This window comes from Brachypodium distachyon, chromosome 2 (assembly GCF_000005505.3).
Source record: "Brachypodium distachyon strain Bd21 chromosome 2, Brachypodium_distachyon_v3.0, whole genome shotgun sequence".
Lineage (NCBI taxonomy): Eukaryota > Viridiplantae > Streptophyta > Magnoliopsida > Poales > Poaceae > Brachypodium > Brachypodium distachyon.
Window position 1 is genome coordinate 12,407,115 of NC_016132.3, and position 11,698 is coordinate 12,418,812.

General features: G+C 44.0%; 1 protein-coding gene across 1 annotated transcript; it reads left to right on the forward strand.

The window, feature by feature from the left end:
- The first annotated feature begins 244 nt into the window (after window positions 1-244).
- On the forward strand, window positions 245-7,355 carry LOC100831539 (fimbrin-2). Its single transcript, XM_003567708.4, has 13 exons — window positions 245-579; window positions 703-1,223; window positions 1,314-1,485; window positions 2,198-2,236; window positions 2,361-2,429; window positions 2,533-2,649; window positions 3,298-3,512; window positions 4,331-4,486; window positions 4,579-4,778; window positions 5,149-5,306; window positions 5,662-5,758; window positions 6,355-6,446; window positions 6,885-7,355. The coding sequence occupies exons 1-13, from the start codon at window positions 493-495 to the stop codon at window positions 7,056-7,058; spliced, it is 2,097 nt and encodes a 698-aa protein (XP_003567756.1). The 5' UTR covers window positions 245-492; the 3' UTR covers window positions 7,059-7,355.
- The last annotated feature ends 4,343 nt before the right edge of the window (window positions 7,356-11,698 follow it).

The window sequence follows — 11,698 nt, forward strand, 5'->3', positions numbered from 1 at the left end:
TCATCAAGGAGCATTAGCTGGAACCTCACTCAATTAGTAACATCCCTCCGAGCAGGCAGTGACAGTGAGTGCCACCCGACCTCCTGGGGTACGTGCACTCCCCCTTATTTTTCTTTTCCAAACAGCAACGGTCGGGACCAGCACGGCAGCAGGCACTCTTCGATCCTCCTGGGGCTGACCACCACCGCCCAGCGACGGAGAGAGAGATTTGAAAGCCCCCCTTGTGCTCTCTTTCTTTCCACTCTCAACTGGGCAGAGGGAGAGTACGCGAAAAGTTGCGTTTCCACCCTCCCTAATCATACACCCCATCCTTTATTTTGAACCAACGCTCCTCTCGATCCGTCTCTCTCTCTCTCGCGGAGCCCCCACCCCCCATCTCCACCACCCTGCTGCTGCCACTACGGACCGGAGCAATCGATCGTCTCCGTCTTGATCCGCCCATCCCACCTAACGCCGGCCGCCGATTCGGAGGTCCACCGGGGTTTGGGCTTGATGGGGTTCGACGGACTGGTGGTGGTGTCCGACCCCTACCTGCAGCGCCGCTTCACGCAGACCGACCTCCGCGCGCTCCAGGCCCAGGTAAGCACGCACGCGCCGCTCTTCCTCTCCCTCCGCGCTGGCCGCTGACGGTGGCCTTTGTTTGTTTGACGGTGCTGTGTATGCGCTCATCGACGTTTGTCGTTTCTCGCTCTTGTTTGGCAGTACGCGGCGCTGCGGGATGCGGCGCCCAGCGGCAGGCTGCGGCTTCGGGACCTCCCCGCCGCCCTGACCAGCCTCGGGCGCGCCGCCTCTACGGCCGGAGGGAAAGGGGGCGAGGTGCGCGGGGACGCCGAGAAAGAGAACAGCTCGCCGGAGCCGGGGCTAACTGACGAGGAGTGGGCCTCTGTGCTCAATGCCGTCGCCCGCCCCGACCACAAGCCGCCGCAGCACGACGTCAATTTCGAGTTCTTCCTGCGCGTCTACGCAGAGATGCAGCTGCGGCTCAAGGGTGCCAGGAAGGTGCGCGGGGACGGCGGCATCAAGCGCTCCTCCTCCTCCTCCGCCGCTTTCCTCACGGCGTCTACCACCACGCTGCTGCACACCATCAGCGAGTCCGAGAAGGCCTCCTACGTGGGCCACATCAACGCCTACCTCGCCGAGGATCCCTTCCTTAAGAACGCCCTCCCTGTCGATCCGGCCACCGATCAGCTCTTCCACCTAACCAAGGACGGCGTGCTTCTATGGTGCGATCCTCATCAATCCGATTAATTGTGCTTTTGATCCAGTGATTTTGGTTCGATCTGGTTCCAATTCCTTTCGGCTGTTTGGTCCAGTAAGCTCATTAACTTGGCTGTGCCGGGCACAATAGACGAGCGCGCGATCAACACCAAGAGGCTGCTCAACCTATGGGAGAAGAATGAGAACCACACGCTCTGCCTCAACTCCGCCAAGGCTATCGGCTGCACTGTCGTCAACATTGGCACGCAAGACCTCGCGGAGGGGAGGGTATAACTTATCTCCTGGTCTTTTATTTTATAGTCCATTTCTTTTTTGTGTGATCATCACATATCTACATTGCATATTTATGATGTCATAAAATTCAGAGTGAAGGTGAATTTTTCTGCCTGTTCCTTTTATGTTCAGTGCTTGGGTTCATTCGGAGGTTGGTAGTGACATACTCGAGTGAAGTCCATGTGATGTACAGGATTATAAACTGTCATGTGATTTTTTCTTTTTTAGTTTTAGATCTGTACTTCTTGGTGGTTGTCATTGGGGACACAATGGCACAATCATATCAATTAAAGTCTGGGTGGTAACATATGGTTGGTTTGATTGTTTCTGCGCCTTTTTGTTATGCCTGTGATCAAGACAGTTGAAATTTGCTTCTAGTGTTGTACTGTGGAAAAATCAATCAAGTTCAATCCATATCACACTAATTTGGCTGCATAATAGAATTTGTGTCCTTCAGTTCACCACTAGATCCCTTTTTTAGGAAAATTCACCACTCAGTTTCAGAAAGTTACGTCATACTTTTTTGTCCCTTCTTTATCATCATTGGAGTTATTTATGATATGTCTGTATCCTGTACTTAATTGACTTTTCGGATTAAGCTCTGGCTCCAGTATGAATTACGTGTTGGTTTCCTCTTTCCAATCTTTTATCTATCAAACCATTCGGGTATGATGAGCTTAAGAAATTTTCTCGTACATACTTGCAGCCTCATCTTATACTAGGGTTGATATCTCAGATTATTAAGGTATGTTGTTGTCAGCAGCTTCTATTTCCTTGAGCAAAGAAGCTACATTGCCTCTTTCTGTGCGCAACATCATGTTTCTTCATGCGTGAAACTCTCTGATAATAATTTTTTACATGACTACCAGATACAACTATTAGCAGATGTGAACCTGAAGAGTACACCTCAGTTGGTTGAATTGGTCGAAGACAGCCAGGTACTTCATAATTACAATTGACTCTAATACATTTCGAAGAGTAATTTGTTCTGTACAATCTGTGAGAGTAACTTAACATCAACATTTTGAGTGATTGTTGCAGGAGATGGAAGAGCTTATGAGCCTTTCCCCAGAAAAAATACTGCTAAGGTGGATGAACTTTCAGCTGAAGAAAGGAGGTTTTCAGAGAACAGTAACAAATTTTTCATCGGATATAAAAGTACGCTCATACAATTTCCAACAGGAACCTGTCTTCTTTAGTTGATGTTAGCTGTTGAATGCCTAACACCTTTTATCATCCTGATAATGATCCACTCAACTGGAATCTAATGTATATAAAGATCAAAATTTATAAGAATGTGGAGGGTTCGGTGAGTTGATTGTACTGTACTTCTAAAGCACATAAATGGTACTCCCTCCGGCCCATAATTCTTGTCGTCCCATAGTTTGAACTAAAATAATGACAAGAATTATAATTCTTGTTGTCCCATAATTTGAACTAAAATAACGACAAGAATTATGGGACGGAGGGAGCATTTTGCAAGTTTGTTCCACATATTTTTAATGTAATTTTAATTGCTTCACAATATGTTCTGTAACTATATATGTTGGACTATTTGATTACTATCTTTCAACTAAATAACTAATAACTATGGTTCGTGGTAAGCATCACGGTTCCATGAATACTTTTGCCATTTCATCATTCACCTCATTTCTGATTCTTGAATTTCTATTCTGGTCTTAAGGAGATTTGAATTAGAATGTTAGTTAATAAATGATCATTGATCTGTCGATCATTCTTTTTAGTTCCAACTGTTGACCTATATAGGGAATGAATTTTATTTACCTTGGTGCCATGAATATGCAGGACAGCGAGGCATATGCATGCTTGTTAAATGTCCTGGCACCTGAGTGCAGTGCTAAACCATCACCAATGTCAGTAAAAGATCTTCTTCACAGAGCAAGATTAGTTCTTGAGCATGCGGATAGGATGGGCTGCAAAAGATATCTGTCCTCAAAAGACATAGTTGATGGTTTACAAAATCTAAATCTCGCCTTTGTGGCTCATATTTTCCAGAAAAGGTATATGCTATCAGCAGCTTCAGCTCTGAATTTATCTACTAGAGTTTTGTTGATGAAATCACTTTTATAATGTTCATCATATTGTGACATCAGAATGTGCAATAATTCTTAAAAACTGCTGTTAGCATCCTTGCCCTTTGCTAACTGCTGTTGACATCCTATTCGTAAAAACTGCTGTCAACCTGTATGTCCTTGCCCTTTGCTATCATCCTTGCTAACATACTGTAACATCAGTTACTCCCTCCGATCCATAATAAGTGACTCAGATTTAGTACAAAGTTAGTACAAAATTGTACTATGTCTGAGACACTTATTATGGATGGGAGGGAGTAGCAAATAATATCTTATGGAGGCTGCTGATTTTATGCTGTTTTATTTCTTTCACTTCGCTACTAGATAGACTAGTTAAGTGCTGAAACTCCCAACTCAAAAGTTCTTTTCTAATTCTGGTCAATATGCATATGTTGGGAAAATCCGGACGTTAGAGTTCAACTCTTGTTGTTTTTCTCATTGATCGATATTGTGTGCTTCGTACAAAAGAGAAAATAACTTTTGTGTTACCATACAAATGCCATAATATTTCATACACGACAATGAGAACCTCACACGGATTTCGAGAGAAGAACGTATTGTTTGCTGACATTTTTAAAGCGCAGCAAGGATTGTAAAGAATCAAGATAAAATAGTCCTTGTGCAAATGAACTAAACTAGCCGAGAAAAGTTTGAAGTAACAAATCTACAAATGTTCCTGGGCCTGGACTAGCCAGTAGTCAGTAGAACAATGTCTAAACTCTAAGATTGTTGTCCTTTTATCGCAGAAATGGGTTGTCCAAACAGATGAAACAAGTTTCATTTGTTGATGGACTATCTGATGATGCTCAAGTTTCGAGGGAGGAGAGGTCATTTAGGCTATGGATTAATAGCCTTGGAATTTCTACTTATATCAACAACGTGTTTGAAGATCTTAGAAACGGGTAAGCCATACTTCTGCTCACCTCTACCGTAATCTTCTGTCAAAATCAAGCTAATTCTCTCTATGATATATCATTTCATTCTGGGATTGTAGATGGGTGCTCCTGGAGGTCATGGATAAGTTGGCTCCTGGCTCAGTTAATTGGAAGATGGCAAACCGACCCCCAATAAAATTACCATTCAGGAAAGTTGAAAACTGCAATCAAGTTCTGAAGATCGGGAAAGAAATAAATTTTTCCTTGGTGAATATTGCTGGTAACGATATTGTGCAAGGAAGCAAGAAACTGATATTAGGTAAGTGCTGTTTTTATACAGTTGCAAAGGGTGAATGTTACTTTGTAATTTGGAGGTTGTGCACGATTACATAACAAGTTGGACCATTGCTGATAATCATCATGCCTTGAAGACATCAAATATATAGTAATCAATGAAATGGTAATGATATATGATTTTGGGTTGATCAACTGACTTTTCTGAACAGCTCCTGCTATTTCTACAAGTATGTTGCATAAATATGATTTCTGATCAATTTCTGTGCTGAGCTGTTCAGAATTATCATTAATTCCTGACATTTCAAATTGCCAACTGTCCATTTTTGTTCTGTACATTCTTTTGCATGCATAGTCCTTTAGCTTTTCAGTTGATCAATACCCCTTCCCCCCAGCTTTTCTCTGGCAATTGATGCGATACAACATCCTACAACTGCTGAAGAATCTTAGATTTCATTCGAATGGGAAAGAGATCACGGATAATGACATATTGTTGTGGGCTAACAAAAAGGTTAAGGATTCTGGAAAGCATTCTCGAATGGAAAGTTTCAAGGTTTGTATCCTTCAATATATTTTCTAATGCTCATCTCTGTTTGATAATATTGTACTTTTACATTCTGTAAAGTTGCTTTGTTGTTTTTGCCTATCAAAAGTTGCTTTTTGATCTTATTGTAATTTTCCAACAAAAAAATGCTTCATCGTAAAAGTTGTCATATAACTCACAGATAATGAAATATGCAATTGTATTCCAGACATATTCTCATGAGGAATAAGAAACTTCGATCACTTCTGTAAGGTTCATAAAGATGTGAAATATTTGCAGTGCCGTAGTGTGCATAACTCTGTATTTTTTTCCCTCAACTTTGCTGTTCAGAGTTTATGTGTTAAAACAAACGTGCTATCAACAGGATAGAAGCCTTTCAGGTGGCATCTTCTTCGTCAACTTACTCAGTGCTGTGGAGCCACGAGTTGTGAATTGGAGCCTTGTAACCAAAGGAGAAAAAGGTTGGATGTCTCATGTCTCTGACGCTTCTATAATATTTTTCCTAATTCCCTATGATTCACGTTTGATCTTGTAAGATTAGATGGAAATTGTGAACCCCCTTTACTCTCTCAATCGGAGAATGCTAGTGCATGGTTATTCAGTAGGTTGAAAATACATCCCATATACTCCTTACATCTCATAGGCACCGACTCTTTCTTATTTTTGTAGCCACAATGTTGTTAGTGTTTGGTTGGAGAGCAAGGTGGATGGAATGGAATGGTTCTATTCATACATGAATGGAATGGAACGGTTCTAGTTCTCTATATTCTAGGAACCAAACACCTAAAACCACTGTTCCGCTTGGAACCAAATGATTCCTAATTTTTGAGGAATGAGATGGTTAAGCATATTACGGGAATATTCCCTTTTGAGGAACCAAATAATTCCTACTTCTATATTCTATGAACCAAACACAAGAATCATCTCAATTATTGGAATCATTCCATTACATTCCACTCCATGACCTCAACCAAACACTTCTGACTAGTATGACCTATGTATTAGTGCTTGTTTTTCACAGCTTTGTTAACTAAAAAATTATGTGGTTTCTACTCAGCTGAAGAAAAACAAATGAATGCTTCATACATCATCTCTGTGGCAAGAAAGCTTGGCTGCTCCATCTTCTTGCTACCAGAAGATATCCTGGAGGTAAGATATTTGACTGAGACTAAACCTTTTGTTAGTGGTATTTCTTACAAATTAAGGTTGTGGTGGTTTCTCATAGCTTTTAGTTTATAGAAGCATCTATTAGTAAGCTGTAAGCAAAATAAATACTCCCTCCGTCCCAAAATAAGTGACTTGAATTTGTATAAGAATCTATACGAATCCAAGTCACTTATTTTGGGACGGAGGGAGTACTAGAAAAGCCATGTTGGGGTTTCAGCCTAATTTACTTTTTGTTCATAGTTTGATTATTAAAAAAAATGAAGAACAGATCATTTTGGTTGTGTAATATCCTATTTTGAATCATAGTTTTCATGGAAACTGATCGATTTGCTAGGCTCAAGCAGTGCACAATGCTTTCTTCTCTTGTCATATCAACTAGTTAACGGTTGAAAAATATGATTTCGGTACAATTTGTCTCAGGTAAACCAGAAGATGATGCTGACGTTGACAGCAAGCATCATGTATTGGCATTTGAAAAGGCCAACATCATATTTACTGGACCCTGAAAACAGTAGTTCAACCGAGACAAGCTCCATCTCAACTTCAGATGATTCAGCATCTGAATCATCAATCGATGATAGCGGAACTAGATAGATGAAGGTGGATGGTCTTCTGCTATTTGGGAATTGGGGAGCAGATGCATTCAAGACCAGAGGGAATGGTAAAGAATTTTGTTTGATTCATTTGAGGTTTTGTAGTGTGCAATGTGATTCGGTGAGTGATGTACAACATCCTGTAAATATTCACATAGATAGCCACCATCTGTAACACCATATAGTAGCAGCGTTTTTTCCTTGTCAAAATCTACATAGATTGATTTGTTCCTGAGCAGTTCTGCTTCTTACTGATAAACGTTTGTGATGCCAGTAGCGACATGAATTTGTTGGAGAAGCTGTCATGTCGGCGTACGGATGATGTGGATTTAACAGAAGTGGAAGAAAGAGTCCCTCATGGAACGCATACCAAACACCAGACCTATTCTAGAACTGGTTTTTAGAGTAGTTCTATACACCACCTCTTACCCTATAGGGCATCTCGCGCATCCTCTGACACTGCGCACGCCTCCCTGCCTCTCTGCCGCTGCCGTTAGCATGCCTTCCCTGTACCTCCTTTTGACGCCACCCGTCGCCCCCCACTCGGCGCCCCTGCGGCGTGTCTTCTGTTAGCGTTAATCTTGATTTGTATCTGCATATTTAGAGTTTTCCATTTATGCATGTAGTTAGGAAGATGTCGTAGACCGGCAAAGCGTCCGAGAGCAAAGTTCAACTGGAAGACGTGTAGGCAGGATGCCGAGCTGCCGTGCGACGTGTGTGCAAGAACGACGAGGCGAGATGCCGTGGTCACGTCGTGAGATTTGACGTACGAGGTGAGATGCCGTTGGTACCGTGAGATGCGGCATAGTCGTGAAAAGTCACAGCGTATGTGGAGGTATGGTAGCGTGACAGCCAACATTATCAGGTTGAGGGGGTGATCTGCCGAACCATCAACGAAATGGACGATGTGAAGTGCTCAAGTAGTACTAGTGTTTGCATGTAGGTTGTTAGAAGGCTGAGCGTGCGCGTGTGCTAGCTTGTCCGGGTCATAAGGGGGCGTGGAGCAAGCAAGTGTAGGATGATTAGTTTTACTCCACCCGTGTGTGTGTGCGTGTGTTATTTACGTCATGTACAATGTTAAAGACTGACTTATTTTAGTGTGACACGTCGATTAAAAAAAACAACAAAACAGTTGCATAATGAGTTATCTCTTATTGTTATATCTTAAAATTAATTTTTAGATGAATAAAATTAACTAAATAAATGCTAAGAAAAGTCAAAATCTAGTATAATGGAAAATTTGACTTATCTTTGTCTTATCATTCCTGTGAAAAGATCATCTCTTAATTAAGAGAAGGATTGTGACTTTTCTTCATTTCTCTCTCTTCCACGTCAGATTTTATCCTATGTAGGATCGCTAAGAGATTACTGACGTCACCCCATTGTACAAGTCCTTAAAGGCTTGTAAGCGGTTTGTTTTGTGACGCAAGAAGAGAAATGGAGAAAAGAAAAGGACGGGCTCTGTCTGAGGCAGCCCGTCGCCAATAAAAAAGAAAAAAACTCCCCCGTGCTCTTCCATGTGTGTGTGCGCGTGAAGCAACCAAGGGAGAAGAAGAGGAGCAGCTAGTTGCTGCCCCAACATCTTCCCTGCCACCGAAATTAGAGTAGTTCTATACAAAGCTAGCTACCCTCTAGAGCATCTCGCGCATCCTCTGACTCTGCGCACGCCTCCCTGCCTCTCTGCCGCTGTCGTTAGCATGCCTTCCCTGTACCTCCTTCTGACACCACCGACGCCCCCCACTCAGCGCCGCTGCGGCGTGTCTTCCCTGCCACCGAACCCGTCGTACCTCCTCCTGGCACCGGTCACCGTGTGTCCATGTACTTTCCTTGCAGCCGTTGGTGCACCAACCATGCACCGCCGCCATGCTCATGTCCCGCCATCGTGCCTCCTTCCCTGCCTCACTCAGCGCGCCTCCTCCCCCACACCGCTACCAGTGAACGTTATTTTCGCTTCCAAGCACTAGGAGTGTGGTGATTGCGAAAGCCTTAGAAGTAACAAAGAGAGAGCGAATCATGAGAATTGCATTTGGTCTAAAAACGTTCTCGCAAATTCCGGATTCATTAATACTATAGAGTAATATTGTGAACCATTGTTATTATATCTGTGACAGGGCCGTATCTAGGAATTCAATGCCCTGGTGTGAACTGTAAAATGAGGAACTAAAAGGTTGCGCGAAGAACTCCCGAACACAAAATTATCGTGGATTGCTACGAATGCCCTGGTGTGAACTGTAAAATGAGGAACTAAAAGGTTGCGTGAAGAACTCCCGAACACAAAATTATCGTGGATTGCTACGAATGCCCTGGTGTGAACTGTAAAATGAGGAACTAAAAGGTTGCGCGAAGAACTCCCGAACACAAAATTATCGTGGATTGCTACGACGTGGATTTCTCGATTGCAGCGGAAGATGACTGGGGCGGGCTGGCGAGAGCGGCGGCTGACGAAATCACGAAAAAATCAGTTAAAACAAATAATCGTTAAGCGATGCTGACATGAAAATAGGTGGATTGTTAAGATGCGTCACCGGCCGAACTTGATGAACACGTAAAAGAAAAGTAAAACCTTTGCCCTTTGCATTTCTCCTCGTGGGTCGTTTTCTTTTCTATTTAATGGGCTTAGAAATCTGCATCTATTAATAATTATGGATAGCTAATTAGTATTAACATTAAATTTGGGAGCCCCTAATTTTGGAGGCCCTGAACAATTACCCACCCTGTGCACCTGCCGCTGTACGGCCATGATTTGCGATATATGTTGTACGAGGGCATATCCAATTTGTACACCCTCATAACCCTCGTGCGTTGCTGCTGCCGCCAGAGTACGGTAATAATTAATGGTCAATTAGTGGTTGGCCTAAAGTATATATGTGTCTGTTAGAGCAACTCCAGCTGATCCTCCTAAAGGCCTCCTAAACGGATTTGGGGGGCATCAGCGCATCTGGGAGCTGTGTCGTCCTAATGCCTGCGTAGCAATCGTCGGTAGAGTGGGATCGGGAGACCGGCACCGCCTGGGCTGGTTACTTCGCCGACGAGCACAACCGCGCCATCCAAGACGTTCCGCACCCGACGGTGCGGAACAACATTGAAAGCTGGCGCGCCTTCTGACGGGGGCGCACCATCGATGACGTCCTCGCCCACATCGTCGCCGGCAACCAACGCGGCTCGACGGAGGCGTGCCGCTCCCTCCTCCACCGCCGGCCGCATGCCACCGCTACCTGGGCGGTGGCTCCGGCTCGTCCTCGCGCGCCCAGCTCGGAGCAGTGTGGCCGAAGCTGGAGCCGGATCCGGAGGAGTGGGCGCCTCCTCCGGAGTACGATGTGAGACCCCTATACTGGATTTATGCAATTTAGCCCCAAATGCTAACTCGCGCATAAATCTAGCCCCAGTGCCTCCTACGATGAACACTTCACAACATACACACAATGTGTTCACCGCAGGTTGGAACAACAATGCCATCATTACATCACTCTAAGACACAAGAATTAAGTCAAGGTCATACATAGAGCAAAATACAAAGTTATTACAACTCACGGACACATGTCCACAATCATCATTACACCAGCGGAAGCAAAATAGGCCCGAGTACGGACAAGTTACAATTATTGCCTAAGAGGCTGAAACTGAAAAAGGAGAGCCACCACAAGTTCTCAGAACCCTGCTCTGGAAACTTCTGGCTAAACGTCGAAGCTGTCGTCGTCAAACTCCACGAAGTAACCACTCACCTGTTCATCCGGAAACTCTGGAGAAAACAACGTTGCAAAACAACTGAGTACAAAGTACTCGCAAGACTTACGGGAGATCTAAACTAGATATGCAACAAGTCTCAAAGGATGGATAAAAGATGGGTTATGCAGCAGCGAGATATAAGGAGAGACACGCTAATGACATTGTCTAGATAGAAGATAAGGAGCGTCTACCAAGTGAGGTGATATCCTAATAACTAACACCAACCAAACACAACCTCTTATCACCCCCTCAACCCCTTGTGAGGAAATGATCCAAAAGCACTCACACTTAAGCAGTTTTTAGGCATATCCATGATTAAGGCTAATTACTACTCAAGTATAAGAGGTTAAGTTAATTAATTAGTATGAGTTCTCTATGATCAAGTAATGACCAAACAAGTCGTCCATGACCGCGGACATGGCTTTCCGAAAGATTTATCCCTGCAGGGGGTGCCAATTTACCCGTACACGTTCGTCCAACCCTTGACGCCACTAGCATGGAACACATGCAAAAGCATGTGCTGGCAGGATTGAGCGACACGACGTTTTCAAGCCCCACAACTAATCCAGGGGACCACCCAACTGAGTCTAATCCGAAACGAGAGCCCGGCCGAAGCGTCGTACAGACTCAAGAGTTGCGTGTCTGCAGAATGACCACTCCAGACTAGTGCCGCAATCCTATATGTATGCAAAGTAACAACAAGTCTCCAAACACAACACCAGTGTATATGCGATATGCCAAATGGAACGCCCGAACTATGTGGCCCCTGGAAGAGCTGTGAAACGAGTACTAAGCTGAGGGGGAACCCATATATTCTCCCACGAGCGGTTAGCGCGAAGTTTCTTGGGTCGGCGAAAACGAGAACTCAGTCCTTAGGTCGGCGCCAATGAAACAAAACACCAATGCGTTAGCACG

What these genes read in the sequence shown, in the direction of transcription:
- LOC100831539 (XM_003567708.4), top strand. Translation starts at nt 493, where the DNA reads ATGGGGTTCGACGGACTGGTGGTGGTGTCCGACCCCTACCTGCAGCGC. An exon ending in AAGGACGGCGTGCTTCTATG is followed by an intron (nt 1,224 to 1,313) that starts GTGCGATCCTCA and finishes TGTTTGGTCCAG; the next exon opens with TAAGCTCATTAACTTGGCTG. An exon ending in TGTAACCAAAGGAGAAAAAG is followed by an intron (nt 5,759 to 6,354) that starts GTTGGATGTCTC and finishes GTTTCTACTCAG; the next exon opens with CTGAAGAAAAACAAATGAAT.